This window comes from Sinocyclocheilus anshuiensis, unplaced genomic scaffold, assembly GCF_001515605.1.
Source record: "Sinocyclocheilus anshuiensis isolate Anshui unplaced genomic scaffold, SAMN03320099.WGS_v1.1 scaffold405, whole genome shotgun sequence".
Taxonomy (NCBI): domain Eukaryota; kingdom Metazoa; phylum Chordata; class Actinopteri; order Cypriniformes; family Cyprinidae; genus Sinocyclocheilus; species Sinocyclocheilus anshuiensis.
Genome location: NW_015539855.1, coordinates 370,075 through 386,385, shown reverse-complemented (window position 1 = coordinate 386,385; position 16,311 = coordinate 370,075). Strand labels below are relative to the sequence as shown.

The following is a 16,311-nucleotide window of genomic DNA, read 5'->3' as shown; positions in this document are numbered from 1 at the left end:
CTCACTTTGGGTAAAAGTGTTCGCTAAATGTATAAGTATAAATGTCTGGGCTGGTTTATGCTAGTTTGGTGCCAGTCTACCAGCATGATCTTTGTGGTAAACTAAGTCTTGCTGGTTAAAGCGAACCAAGAATCAAGTCTGCGTCTGATTCTCACTTGTTCTTTAATTCTCCATTCACACACACACAAACACACAATCATGTCACCTGTGTACGTAGCGCTGCTGATGGATGGAGTGGATAGCGAGCACCATCTCTGCCACATAGAACTTGGCCATGTCCTCCGGGAGTCGGTCCTCAAATTTACTAAGCAAAGTCAGCAGGTCGCCTCCCACGTAATAATCCATCACTAAGTACTGCAGGAGGAGACATTATCATCCCTTATCACACAACACCATTCAATTACACAAACACTGACTCAGCACTTCATAATATCAACTGAACGACATCAAAGAGTAGTATGATTAACAAATATTTATCACGTAACCACACAGAATGCACTGTGCCCTAACCTCCAGTACTCTGTGTTAGCGTGTTTGAGGGGCTGCGCTATCAGAGTTTGTGCTACAAATAATCATCAGTCACTCTGATAAACATGACATTTTCATCATGGCCACCATTTACACTGATAATTATTTAAACATCATATAATTACAGATTAATTACATTAAATATGTATGGCTTAGAGGTTTTTTCAAGATAGCTTACATTACACCCAGAATGGGTGCTATTTATGCATTCAGTGTTGTTATTGTTAATTAAAACTATTCAAAATAGTTTTCTTTAATTAAACTAAAGCAGAAATAAAGATAAAAAATATATAAATATTACATAAAAAAACTTCTAGTAAAATTTCTAATTTCTGTTTAAGATATTTAAATGGATAAAACTGAATTAAGATGAAAGCTAAATAGAATTATTCAAAATAATAATAATAAATTACTAAAGCATGTAAATTCACATAAAATAAAATTACAACTTAAACTAAAATTTAAATGAAAGCTTTTATTTTTAAAATTTAAGTTAACAAATATAGTTAAAAATCTTAAGAAATATTACTTTAGCATATAAATAACATAAAATAACATTGCATTACTGCTAATAATTTAGATTATGATTTATATCAGGCTCGAGATGTGAAGGTCTAAAAAAATTGCGAGTGTTGAGGCTTAACAACTCACTAATTGACAGCTAACATTCAGTTATGTCCTAAGAGAATAAGTGTATGGAGAGATGGAGACACACACCAGGTAGTTGTCATCCTGGAAAGCATAATGCAGGGTAGTGATCCACTGGCAGTCTCCATTCACCAGGACGTTCCTCTCTTCCCGGAAAATTTGATCCCCTACCAACCAGCAAGAATTCTGGCTCCCACAGATTGGTTATGTGCCCATGTGGAACACAGATTAGTCCCGCCACTTTAAGAAGTTACTCCTAATGTCAGCTCGTTAGGTGTATAAAAGACACCTGTCCACACAACTCCTAGAACAAAGCAAAACCTTGCTGAGAAGACCAGCATGAATGCCCAGGATTATATCCCAGTATCCCAACTCCTAAGTCATGGGTTCGATTCCCAGGAAATGCATGAGCTGACTCACTTTGGGTAAAAGTGTTCGCTAAATGTATAAGTATAAATGTCTGGGCTGGTTTATGCTAGTTTGGTGCCAGTCTACCAGCATGATCTTTGTGGTAAACTAAGTCTTGCTGGTTAAAGCGAACCAAGAATCAAGTCTGCGTCTGATTCTCACTTGTTCTTTAATTCTCCATTCACACACACACAAACACACAATCATGTCACCTGTGTACGTAGCGCTGCTGATGGATGGAGTGGATAGCGAGCACCATCTCTGCCACATAGAACTTGGCCATGTCCTCCGGGAGTCGGTCCTCAAATTTACTAAGCAAAGTCAGCAGGTCGCCTCCCACGTAATAATCCATCACTAAGTACTGCAGGAGGAGACATTATCATCCCTTATCACACAACACCATTCAATTACACAAACACTGACTCAGCACTTCATAATATCAACTGAACGACATCAAAGAGTAGTATGATTAACAAATATTTATCACGTAACCACACAGAATGCACTGTGCCCTAACCTCCAGTACTCTGTGTTAGCGTGTTTGAGGGGCTGCGCTATCAGAGTTTGTGCTACAAATAATCATCAGTCACTCTGATAAACATGACATTTTCATCATGGCCACCATTTACACTGATAATTATTTAAACATCATATAATTACAGATTAATTACATTAAATATGTATGGCTTAGAGGTTTTTTCAAGATAGCTTACATTACACCCAGAATGGGTGCTATTTATGCATTCAGTGTTGTTATTGTTAATTAAAACTATTCAAAATAGTTTTCTTTAATTAAACTAAAGCAGAAATAAAGATAAAAAATATATAAATATTACATAAAAAAACTTCTAGTAAAATTTCTAATTTCTGTTTAAGATATTTAAATGGATAAAACTGAATTAAGATGAAAGCTAAATAGAATTATTCAAAATAATAATAATAAATTACTAAAGCATGTAAATTCACATAAAATAAAATTACAACTTAAACTAAAATTTAAATGAAAGCTTTTATTTTTAAAATTTAAGTTAACAAATATAGTTAAAAATCTTAAGAAATATTACTTTAGCATATAAATAACATAAAATAACATTGCATTACTGCTAATAATTTAGATTATGATTTATATCAGGCTCGAGATGTGAAGGTCTAAAAAAATTGCGAGTGTTGAGGCTTAACAACTCACTAATTGACAGCTAACATTCAGTTATGTCCTAAGAGAATAAGTGTATGGAGAGATGGAGACACACACCAGGTAGTTGTCATCCTGGAAAGCATAATGCAGGGTAGTGATCCACTGGCAGTCTCCATTCACCAGGACGTTCCTCTCTTCCCGGAAACACGCCGTCTACATTAGATGTGAGGAGACTTATTACATCCAAACATTCAAAAACTATTTTTGTTATTTCCTACACTTTGCTTTAACAACCTTATAAGAAAAACTGACACATAGTAATTTTTTTTATTTTCAATTAAATAAAATTAATTAAAACAATTAATTGTGCAGCCCTAGTTTTTGGAGATCAAGAATGAATGGGTAACTCATTCAATAAATTAAACTACATCCACCTGCAGTGATGATGTACATGGGTTTCCCATTTTAGATGTTAGTCTTAGATCTTATATCTGTTTGAATTGGGACTCTGGACATGTAATAAAGGAGGAATAAAAGGAGCCCAGTGAAGCTCAAAGAGGATTATGGACAAGTCCAAGTGACAAAAGTTCTCCTGACATGCCTCTGGGAGGCCTGTGGGCACTGTCAGGACTGATCAGGCTGAAACCGGGGCAAGAAAGAGCTGGAGTAGAAAGGAAAATTACCTTGCGCTCCTATACACTTCAGTAGAGAGGGTTTGATTGCAGTCATCGAGCCATTAGGAAGAGGCTTGGTACTGACTATGGGAAAATGCTATGGAGATCTTATGGGAAAACTAGGACTAGCAACTCACTGGTTCTTACAAACAATGCAACTTTAGTTGCCAAATTACAGAATTGCTCAATATAGATGGATATTTTTGGCTGTTCAGTTTAGATAATTCCTAGGGATGCACCAAATTTTTGGCCGCCGAAAATTATCGGCCTAAAATGGCATTTTCGGTTTTCGGCCGAAAGAGAAAAACGAGCGAAAATACGAGCCGAAAATATAGGCTACATATAAATAATATATATGGCATGCCGCGCTCCACCCGACAGTGTTCAGCCCGCAGGTTTCACTCTCCTTGTCACTGCACGATTTGACGCTCCGCTCAATATTCCGCTCTATGAATGTGCGTTCTGCTCGTGTACCGCTCATGCTCACCGGAAAAAGCAAAGTCCGCTCAAATAACGCGCTGACAGGAAATTTCTATGCAGTATACTTGTTCCTGTTTGCAGTAGCGCTACTGTGCTATAACATGGTGTAGTAACAGCTGTACTGGACAACGTTGGTAAAATGATGCTACCTTCAGTGACACTATGCTCTGCTCACATGCTCTGATAATAATAGCTTTGTAGGACTATACATTATTTGGATTCCAAATAAAGTCCAAAAAAAAGAAAAAAAAGAAAACTTATTTCTGATTCTGTTACATAGAAGTGAATAAAAATAATATATTGATATTTAATATTAAGGTAACACTTTACAATAACGTTCCATTAGTTAATGTTGGTTAATGTATTAACTAACATGAACGAACAATGAACAATACATTTATATGCCTGATAAAGCAGAGTTTGTGAGCTCAGCGCTGCTTTGTGTACAGCTGTTACCGGGGAAACCTCTGTTTCTCCCGCTTTAAAATACATTCTGATTATTTGAGGGTGGGTCGCGGGTGGATAAAAGAAATCATAAATGATGCAAATATTAATTACATTTTTTTCATGAGGCAGACGATTTCACGCGCGCGTGTGTGTTCGTTCGCCTGATCGGGAAGTGGCAGTGACAGAAACGGTGACATTCCAGATAAAGTTTGAAAGGCGTAAAGCCTGTGTTAATGCTATTGAGTAGGCTAATATGGCCAAAGAAGATATTTTGTTTTATAAATAAACGTTCATTTAAAAGCAGCCCACGATCAGCGATATGGCTCAGATGAGGTTTTGTTCCGTTCTCCATGCTTTGCCAGCTCACAAAAGACAGAACCATGCCGCGGCTGCATAAACACAAGCATTGACTAGAGCAGCCGCGATCAGCTCCGGTTCCCGTGGAGACGTAACGCGCCGCATACTTGTGCAGTGAGGCGCAGATCAGCTCTAATGTCACTGAATCTGCTGTTAAATATGAACCATCCATTCATCATCATGCAAAACATACACGACAAATATAGCGAATTTTTCATTGTTTCTCGAAACGTCATAGCATTTCCACACCGGCGATGACATGACTGTGGCTTAAAATCATTTACGTCCCCACGCATCATGTACGTGGTCAGGCGTTCACGTCATCAAATTGCGATCGGTTCGTGAGATCGGCTAAATAGTGAGTACCGATCGAGTCATGAAATGTGATTATCGCCCGATACCGATCTCTGGCCGATCGATCGGAGCATCCCTAAAAATTTATATTTTGCTAGCAACTACTTTTTGAAATGCTAGATATATTTTCAACACCTTTTCAACCATTTAGTTGCCGCTTGAAGCCCTGAAAATTGTAACAAATGATGATGAGCCATGAACAGAAATCTGTTTACCTCGGCCCTCTTCAGCATCTCCCACTTGTTGAGAATCTTCATGGCGTAAACACGTTCGGTGTGTTTCATCTTCACCACAGCAACCTAGACAGATGAGATGAGGATTTAGCCAATGCATACAAACAAATTAAAACTCAGCATGATTTAGAGGCTGTGGTGAATTTGAGCATTTTTATTTCCCTCATTTATTCATTGCATGCACTTGTGGCCCACTTAGACCGAAACCCCACGGTGAAAGAAACTCTCTGAATGAGATGCTTTTGATCTCTGATGCCTCTGAAAATCAGAAAAAGGAAAAGCTGAGACATAAGACTGCTTACTTTTTGCATTAAAAAAAAGAGAGATGGCACTCAAGAACCGGTTAATGTAGGTCATAAGACTGTAGCACATCAAAAAATGTCAAGGGTGACTAAGGTCTTCCCTGCAGGGGGAGTGACTCAATATTAGGACAGGGACAGGTTGGAAAGGAGTGTCTTGTTGGATGTTATTCATGTGGGGTGGGGACAGCAAACACCCTGCCTGAAGGAAGACACACCAGTCAGGGAGGAGACGCATAAATGCAGTGATAATGCAGTGAGAGACTGTGATATTGGTGACTGAAATAAGTGAACAACTAACTTGTTACCAAAGATCAAAAACCAAAGCTTTAAAAACAGACAGGAACAGTTCATGTTTAATGAAAGGTTAAGGCTCGTTCAGGAACAGTTCACTCAAAAATGAATGATGAAAAATGATTTTTTTTTTTGTTTAAATCACAAACCCATAGTTTAATTTTGTACTTGGAAGACAAAAGAGAATATTTTAATAGGGTTGTGCCGACAGACGATACCATCGCGTATCGACGATTGTCAGATATCGCCTGTGGCTGATGCCTTTGACGATATCAAGACGATTATTATTATTATCATCATCAGACTAGTATTATGATCTAATTAATATTAGGGCTTGTTTGTCCCATCATATTTCTTTTTATGCGTTTTTACAGTATTGTGCGTTATAACCAATCACACACGATTCTGTTGAGCTTATAAATGCAATGGCCAATCAGAGGCGTTCAGATGAGTCATCGCCGAAACACCGACCGGAGTTTTGTTGTTGAGTGTGCACGCTCACTGACTCCTCTCTTGCGAATTCTCTTATCATAAACAACAAAGTGCAGATGTGCTTGATGTAAGTATAAGAGATAGCTTCACTTATCATAATGGGAGTGTTTTTTAACGTGCATAAACTCGTGCTAGACTGAAGTCAGTGATGCTCTTTCAACCCTCTACATTGCGAGTAAATCACTCGCATATGCGACTAAATCTTCACTCTGGGCGAATAGATGATGTTGAATATTAGCCAATGGCTAATAAATTCTCAGATTTTACTCGCCAGTGTGTGAGTTGGAGGCTAAGTATAAGTTTAGCACAGATATATTTTCACTCGCCGAACACACTGACTGAGCGCTTCAGAGTTTTACTCTCCGTCAAGCGATCTGTGATATTTTTCAGTTCAACTGAATGGATGCGCAGCGCACCCGTGTAGAGGTCTGCGCGGAACTATTTTTTTGGTCCCGCCTGCTCCCGCAAGGTTATATTCTGCAACCACCCGCTCCCGCTATACATTCACTCTTTGTTCACCCACTGTCTGCTTAGAATAATTTTCTTCCCGACCGTTCCCGCTAAATTTAGATCTCGTTTCCAGAATCTCACATTTAAAATTCCGCTACTGAAAGAAAGAGATAGGCTAACAAATAAAAGTGTAGTCTGCACAAAATTGTATGTTATTTTTTATTCGTCTTGTCAAGAGTCTTGAATTTATTGACTTTGACTTGAATTTATATGAATTATCTTAAGACACAAAATTAGTTTAATATTTTATGCAACACAGTAGGAAAAAAGTGTCAGAGAAAATAAAAATGTTGTACAAAAATTGTATTTCTTATCTTTTATTCGTCTTGCCAGGATACAATTCGTTCAACATTTACAACACAATAGGAAAAAGTGTCCCAAAGAGAAAAAAAAAAAACTTTGCAGGTTGTACAAAAATAGCCTATTAGCTATTTTTATTCATATTGTAAAAATACTAAATTCATTTGACATTTTTCTGTTAACACAGTAGGAAAGTCGCAGAGAAAAATAAATAAATATGACATATTTCATTTAAAATTATAGGCTAAGCAAAACATAAACAAAACAGTTGAACGTCCTTCAAGGACAGCTCATCCACACTTTGCTCCATCCTTATTTTGCTCTGTCACTCATGTTCTGACTGAGGGCCGTATATTTACCACCGGTACAGCCTGCTCTGAGCATTGGTATGCACATGCTGCACAGACCCCGCAAATAAAACGCGTGATGCAGAAAGCATGTGTGCAGCGCGTGCTTGACAGTCCGAGTGCAGGCTGTACCGGTGGTCAATAAGAATAAAGCACACATATGCTGATCTAAATGGACGTCGGGAACGGGATATTGTTAGAACGCCCGCTCCCGTTCAAATTACACCAGTTACCGACCGCTACCGCGTTTTATTTGGGAATTGAATCCCACGGCGCAAAAAATCTGGTCGGGTCTCGCGGTTCCTGCAGGAGAGCCGCGGGAATGCAGACCACTACACCTGTGTTTAATGTACCGTAAACTGTAGTGTGAAGGCGCACAACTCGCCGTCGCTTTGTTTCACACACACGCAGAGTCAGAGAGAGAGAATTGACGCGTTACATGTAAACGATATTCTTTGTTGTATTTTCCTGTCAAAATAACAGCGTTCCTTCGGAATTCTTGAGCTTTTAAGAACTGCCGCTTTCTCCGGTAGTGGGCGGAACTAAAGCGCAAACGGCAATCTCATTGGCTGGCGCTCACCTATTATCGTCCCTGTTTTGATTTCAGCAAATCAGTTCGAGCGAACGCACACAACCTGATTAATATTCATGAATCCAGCAGCTCATTAATCCTTAGTGCATTTTATATTGTTCTTAGTAGAATTTGTATCACTATTATCTTATCAGTATTTTTGTTAGTTTTTTTCCCCCTTTTGTTTTTTTACAGAAACACTAAATGACCAAAAAAGCACCCCCACCAGTCTGAAGTTCAGTTAAAATGACTAATATGCATTCATACATGATTATCAAGTTTTAATTCTAATTACTAAAGTTCTATCATTATATAATATTGTTTATCATATAATAATGCTTGACTGATGTTAAGAGTGTACTTTCAGATATTTACGCTCAATGCAGACAACTCCCCGGATCTCAATCCCATAGAGAACCTGTGGTCAGTCCTCAAAAGGCGAGTGGACAAGCAGAAGCCCACAAATTGTGATATATGTGTATTTACATATTTATCAGTCTGGCGAGTAAACTAAAAATTTTACTAGCCAATGGCAATTCAATTGCCAAGGCGTCCGTAGAGGGCTGTCTTTGATAATGTAAATGTTCTTTGCTTGTTTTCTGTAGCTGATGATTGAATAACTGAGGAAATGTAAGCATTATATAATTAGTAACTTACAATGTTTTTATTAAATTGTGATCATGGTAAATACAAATTCAGTCATATTAAAAAAATAACATCCATATGCTACTTGACTAAAAAGATACAATGTGTAGTTAATAGATTACACAAACATTAGGCTGCTTTTAGCCATACCCTGGCGTTGGTTCACTCTCCGGCTAATAAATTAGCATGATGATATGGTGTATCAGCGATCTCACAGTCGGATGATAGGATGATATGACTATGGAGCATATTGCCCAACACTATAAGATTTTTTTTGCTCACAGCACTTATTTCCACACACAATTTTAGTGACTAAATAGTTGTCATGCTGTTGTTTGTCCAATCAAAAAAAAAAAAAATTCTATGACTGTCATTCCAGATGTTTTAAAATGTTTTTGTCTCTTCTGTTCACCAAGACTTAATTTACTAGATCAACAATAGGGCTGGGTATCGATTCAGATATCCCGATTCGATTCGATTTCGATTTGCAAGCTCTTGATTCGATTCGATTCTTGATTTTTTTTTAATTACATTCAGTGAATATAGTTTTAATACAAATGCTATTTAACATCGCGCAAGGTAAATAAGGGTGACATCTAGTGGAGAAGACTAAGGATTCACGTTAATCAGATCTTGTTTTAAATGTGCTGAAATAAATCCCGGAAAAGATCGATTCGTGGCTTTTGAGAATCGGTATCGAATCGATGTCATTTAAAAAACGATTAATCGAAAGATCTATTTTTTTTCCCCAGCCCTAATCAAAAATACAGTAAAACCATTAATTTTGTGAAAGATGACAATTTTAAATAACTTTTCCATTTTAATATATTTTAAAATGTAATTTAAAAAAGCTGAAATTTCAGCAGTCATTACTCCAGTCTTCAGTGTCACATGATCTTTCAGAAATCATTCTTATATGCTGATTTGCTACTTAATTCTTATTAAAGTTAAAAACAGTTAATATTTAATGCTTAATATTTTTGTAGAAACTGTTATACATTAGTTTTTAGGAGTCTTGATGAACAGAAAGTTCAAAAGAACAGCATTTATTTGAAATAGAAATCATCCACAACATGATAAAATGTCTTTGCAGTCAATTTTGATCAATTTAATGCATCCTTGCTGGGGAACAGTAGTGTACATGTGGACCATTTTTATAATTTTTTTTTTATTCCCTTAGGAGGCCTGACAGTCACTATAAAAAAAAAAGAGCTGCATGAACATTCCTCAAAACATCTCCTTTTAAAGAAGTCAAGTCATATGAGTTTGGAACAGAGAATAGGCTTACTTTTTAGGCTTACAGGCAGGAGCTGTTCATAAATCTACAATATAGACATCACTGTGAGATTTCATTGTTTCCCCTATGACTTTCAAACATAAACCTCTGTGCATGACCAATGTTATTCTGCTATCTTCTGTCCACTGGCTATTTGTGACCGTCCAGTCAGCTAATGTTAAGTGGAGTCATGAATTTCCCTGTACTTCGCTGCCCGGGACACATCACATGATGTGTGTTCACCCTTAGCGGAGGAACAGTGTTCCCCTCACGTGGACCCACACCCGCATACCTGCCCACAGCACAATGTGCTGCTTCAGCAAAGAACACAGTGCTAACTTTGTATACTAAGAGCAAATTACGAGCCCTGCTGCTGTTTTCAACTTTTCGACCCCCTTTGATGTCCTCTGGAGTGTGTTTGTGCATGAATCAAAGTATCTGAAAGGCCCACTTTAACGACAAACTCAAACAGAGGCTTAATCACACACATGCTTCTTATCTGTAAGGCTCCAAACCGCAGCAGATAACTGACCTCATTACAAAAACAAACCGAACCCTGAGTGCTCAGAAACCCCCCAATTCCTCCTCCCTCTGTGTCTCCTGTCCTCTTTCCCTCTCCTTTTTTAGACACATGTTTCCACCTCTTTCCCTCTCTCCTTTTTTAGACACACGTTTCCACAAAGGCAGTCGGCTTGACCTGATTGAAAATGCAGGGGAGGTACATGGAGAAGGAGAGGAGCGGGTGACCAAAGTCGACACTGCAATGCAATTGTCACCAACGCACTCGCGTCCAAAGGAGAGATCATGTACGCAAGCGCTAAGGTCCTAGGGGATCAAAGGTCAGAGTTCATCAGTGATTCTGATGTACAGATCTATACAGTGAGATGGGTGCTAAGCAACCGTGCAACCCTGAGGACAAGGAAGGGGTTGCATCACTCTGAACATGCAACATAAAATTTTAAACTGGCTTTGGGCCTTAATTGTGCAACACAGAGTGTGATACAGGGCTCAATAACACAAATTTGTGATACTGGTCCACTCCAGTCGGATGAATAGTTCTGATTTTTACTTGCCACATATTCACTTTCCCCCTAAACATTATTTAATAATAAAAATAAAAAATAAAAAAATAAAAAGAATAAAGTAAATAAATACAATTATAAAATAAAAACAAAAAGCCTTTACTAGAAAATGATTGCATATGGGGAAGATGATCATTAAATTGGTTTCTAATTTTCAGACAATTCTACCTGATAATTCCAAAACGACAAATTCAGCTAGATAACTTTACTTACCATCAGTAAAATTCACAAAACAATACAATTCTAAATAAATGAATGAATAAATGTTTAAGTTAAATGTTAAAAACGTGGCAAATGAATGCAACATTGTTGAAATAAGCGTAAACGATGACCCAATGAGGCAAGAGACAGTCCTATGAATTATACCAACACCCTCTCAAACCAGTCCTGGGTCATCAGAGTGCTGGCAGCCATTGACTTACATAGTATGGAGAAGAAGAAAAAAACTATGGAAGTCAATGGCTACCAGCAACTGTCTGCTTACCAACATCCTTCGAAGTATCATCTTGTGTTTTCAACAATACTCATACACATTTTGAACAATATAAGAGTGAGTAAATGACAGAATTGTAATTTTTTGGTGAACTATCAGCCCTGTGAAAGCCTGAAAACACTGATCTAGACAGTCTCATAGCTTTAAATCCAATAAAACGTCTAGCAAAATCAGTATCCATAGGCACTTTGAGATAAATACAGTTCTCTTTTTGTTATATACCAGATTTGATACTGGACAAGCCAACGGCAAATAATAACACTATTCAAGATGCTTTAGGGACATCAGAAGCCCTGCAATAACAAAACACTGGACTTCTGCCAGAGAAATGCCAGCGTGCGGGGCTGAATCTTCAGCCCGTAGTTGCAAACCATCTTAATTGTGTTTACCTTTAGAGAACAGAAGCCACCGTCTTCTCTAAATCAATATTGAGGACAGGGTTTGCCAAGTACTTTGACCTAATCATTCTTTACATGAGTGATTCACTCAATACAACAGATAAAGAGATCAGCGCTCATCCTCAACACGTATAGCTCTCACTCTGTAGCAGTCATTACAGGCGGTTTTGTCTGCCCTGTAGTGACTCACTGTGACGTTATGTAAAAAATGTCTGCTTCAATCTAGTTCTCCTTGATTCCCCTCCCTGTTCCATGTTTTTCTTTCGTGTTCTATTCAACAGAATAATCATTCAGAGTATCAGGTGAGGCACAAAGGACAAGGAGTGCCATTTAAGTATGCGTCAAACACTAGACTCTATCACAAAAAGCAAGTCTTTCAAGGGACAGTCAAAATAAAAATGCAGTCATCAAATACACTCAATTAGTATTGTCAAAAGACCCGCTATTTCGGTACCAAGTCGGTACTAAAAAAATGAAAACGTTACGGTACCATTAGCATGTTTTTGTGTTTTGCTTTGGTACCGAAATTGGTACCGAGAACCGTGGATTTTCACTGGTATCGGTACTGAATACTGAAATTTTGGTACCGTGACAACACTACACTCAATCATGTCATTACAAACCCAGATGTTTGCTTTTCCAAGATTGACTGCCAAGCTCCAAAAATGACAAAAAGTACCATAAAAGTAGCTATATGACTTGAGAGCTTTATTTACAGTCTCTTGAAATCACACATTATCAAATCTCATTCACTCAAGAACAAATTAGATTCCTATATGTAGCACTAAAAGTCATTTTAGTTTTCCATGGTTTCATTTATTTAGAAAACATTTTAAAAATGGAGCTTATGCTACATGTCATCCGCTGGAATGCCACTCTCTCGTGAATGCGTGTACAACAGTTAGTGGAAACCTCTGTTTCTCCCGCTTTAATATGTTCTGATTATTTGCGGGTGGGTCGCGGGTGGATAAAATAAATCATTAATGATGCAAATATTAACTAAATTTTTTTCATGAGACAGACGATTTCACGCGTGTGTGTTCGTTCGCCTGATCTTGTTCCGTCCTCCATGCTGTGCCAATTCACAAAAGAGAGAAACATGCCGCGGCTGCATAAACACAAGCACTGACTAAAGCGGCCGCGATCAGCTCCGGTTCAGATGTAACGCGCCGCAGACTTGTGCAGTGAGGCGCAGATCAGCTCTAACGTCACTGAATCTGCTGTTAAATATGAACCATCCATTCATCATCATGCAAAACATACACGACAAATATAGCGAATTTTTCATTGTTTCTCGAAACGTCATAGCATATCCACACCAGCAATGACATGACTGTGGCTTAAAATCATTTACGTCCCCACGCATCATGTACGTGGTCAGGTGTTGACGTCATCAAATTGCGATCGGTTCGTGAGATCGGCCAAATAGTGAGTACCGATCGAGTCATAAAATGTGATTATCAGCCAATACCAATCTATGGCCGATCGATTGGAGCATCCCTAGAGATTACGGTTTATAAAATCTTAAATATGTAATGTGTATGTAAATATGAAAATATTTTTCTTACACAAACGCATCAATCCACTTCAAAAGGCCTTTATTAACCCGCCGGAGCCGTGTAGAGCACTTTTTATGATGGATGGATGCACTTTTTTGGGCTTCAAAATCTCGACCCCCATTCAATGCCATTATAAAGCTTGGAAGAGACACGACATTTTTTAATATAACTTCGCTTGTATTCATCTGAAAGAAGAAAGTCATATACACCTAGGATGGCTTAAGGGTGAGTAAATCATGGGGTAATTTTCATTTTTGGGTGAACTATCCCTTTAAATTTTTTCAGCTCTTCATCAACAGCTATTGTATGGCTTCAGTAAACTTGGAATATAGTGCAAAAGTTGTATAATTTGAAATCACGAGTTTAAAGTTCGTCGATCGTGCGTCTCAATGAAGCTGAACTCTCCTCCTGTCCGTATCGTGCAGGATACAAATGCACACTTCATACTGGATGTTTTGAATGGTTTTTGCAAAATACTCGATAATGTCAAATGTCAAATTTGAAAAATGCCAAATATCGGCTGATATAGCGGTCGACCACTAGTATGGACCACTTCAAAGGTACTTTTATGGTCAGAAAATTGTGCTTTTTGTTATTTTTGTAACTCAACCATTCTCATTTTAATTGTATAGAAAAGAGCAGCCTGAACACTCTGCTGAACATCTGCTTTGTTATTTGCCAAGAGTTAAAAAGTCAAGCTTGCAGTGACAGATTAAAAAATTATAATTTTTTTAAAAGTTAATTTGCATTTTTGAGTGAACTATTCTTTTAAGTAGTCCCAAATTCCAGGCCTTCAGCTGGGACCATGCCATCAATCATAAACAGGAAATGCAAGAGATTTATCTGGAAGTACATCCTGCAACGTTAGAACCACAGGAAACGGCTGAGAGAGGGAACAAAACAGCAGCACCATGTTCACACATGAGTCCGAGTGCTCTGAAACCGACACAAGCTGCAGCACACACTAACAATAGCCTGGCTTGATGATAACAGAAAGACTGCAAAACTCCCCCAAAGAGCAAAACCCCCCCAAAGATCCGAGTCATCATTAGACCCACGTGACACTCACAAAAAAAAGCCAAGGGACTGAGAAAGAAGGGTTATTGAGGTCTCGGTGGCTGAGGAGGGGACAATGAACAGCACAAATTACATGCAGAGTGAAACACTATTTTTACGAAAGTCACTCCTTAGAGACGGTTCTGGTTTCCTGAGCCTTTCCTGGAAGCTGCACCGTCCTGCCCTGCTTCCTGTGCCACAAGTGACATTCCTGACAGGAATCTACGGTAAGGAGGAGAACTTGGTTGTACAGAGCGCTTAGATGAACACTTCATCTGTTCACATGCACGTCCTCTTCCCTGTTTTTGTCATCAACTAAAACTAAGAGACAGTAAGAATTAAGTGGAATCAAAACAAAACCAACTGATAAACAGGCAAGTGAACACAGAAATTTAACCACAGACCTCCCCCAAAATAAAGTCTTATTCAGCTTCCGAATCAGGAAGTGATGCATCCTATATTCTTTTGTTTAAGCTGAGTTAACTTCCGTTCATCTGAAGAAAAAGCAGAAGTTTTACATTGGATGCATTTTCCCAAGGAAATGAGTCAAAGACACAACATTCATTTACGAGGGAGGTGTAACGACACAGCAGAAATATGTGACACAGCAAAATGTTTCTCTCCTAATTCAGAAATATCTGATAATCTGTCGCCACACGATAGTTTATTTTACTGTCAATTTCTGTGAATTTGAGTTTTATGCTAAATCTATAATTGATCTTTTTTAAAATTAATAATTGGTCATTTTAAAGCCGAAATCTTCCTAGTCTGTTTTTTGTGAAGTCAGACTTACATACCTATATAATGTGAGCTTGGCTTCATTTAGCAAGTACACACATTAATCTGACTACATCTAGCTAAGCATTGTGTAATTGATGTAATATACATTTCATTCTTCAAATATCTGACCACACATGGTGTTATATATAATTGGACAGTCAGATAGAGACTGTAGAGTGCAACAGAGCAACCGTCCACTTCTTTAGCAGCCTTGATTCCACAAGTCCTTTCCCCATTAATTTCCAATAGGGATTTTTCAAAGTCATTTAAGAGTTATAAGCCATGAACCAAACCAACCAGCTACAAGGTAAATCACAACAGTACTAACTTGGTTTTGAAGCAAAAAAGTATTTGAAAAGACAAAGGTAAAAGACTGTATTTAAAGGGACAATTCACCCAAAAATGAAAATTCTGTCATTAGCCTAATTACTCATCCTCATGCCATTACAAACCTGTAAGACATTACTTCATCTTCAGAACACAAATTAAAGGGTTCGTTTACCCAAAAATGAAAATTGGCTTGTGTTTTACTCACCCTCGAAGCACCACCGTGCTTCACACGGCTCCGGGGGTGTTGCAGTTGAACAGTCCACAAGTTGTCAAATAAAGCACGTGCATTCATAATAAAACGTGCCTCACACGGCTCCGGGGGGTGAATAAAGGCCTTCTGTAGTGAATCCATGCATTTTTGTAAGAAAAATGTCAATTTTTCAAACGTAATAAACACTTTTATATCACTTCTGCCAACTGTCATACGCGGAAGCCGTTCCGGTGGATGACGTAGCACGTCGGCGTTGCGTGATTAGTGACGAACGTGGAGAGACAACAAAACAAAACGGCGGTCACGAATTAGAAGTACAAACCGAAGATTTGCAAAGAAAAATGTCAATATAAGCCAAGAGGAGACTGGTTTTCCTTTGCTAAAGTAAGGAAACTTTTCACTGT

General features: G+C 38.1%; 1 protein-coding gene across 5 annotated transcripts in view; it reads right to left on the bottom strand.

Moving 5' to 3' along the window:
• cdc42bpb (CDC42 binding protein kinase beta (DMPK-like)) overlaps positions 1–16,311 on the bottom strand; it is a 97,176-nt gene that overhangs the window by 41,660 nt on the left and 39,205 nt on the right. For 4 of the 5 annotated variants that reach the window (XM_016481156.1, XM_016481157.1, XM_016481158.1 and 1 more), the window contains exons 3-5: positions 5,247–5,330; positions 2,837–2,932; positions 1,797–1,945 (exon numbers count right to left, since the gene is read on the bottom strand). In XM_016481156.1, the coding sequence (XP_016336642.1) occupies positions 1,797–1,945; positions 2,837–2,932; positions 5,247–5,330 (329 nt within the window). Of the gene's footprint in view, positions 1–205; positions 355–1,245; positions 1,326–1,796; positions 1,946–2,836; positions 2,933–5,246; positions 5,331–16,311 lie in introns of those variants that run through there. The other variant, XM_016481159.1, reaches the window with a different exon arrangement.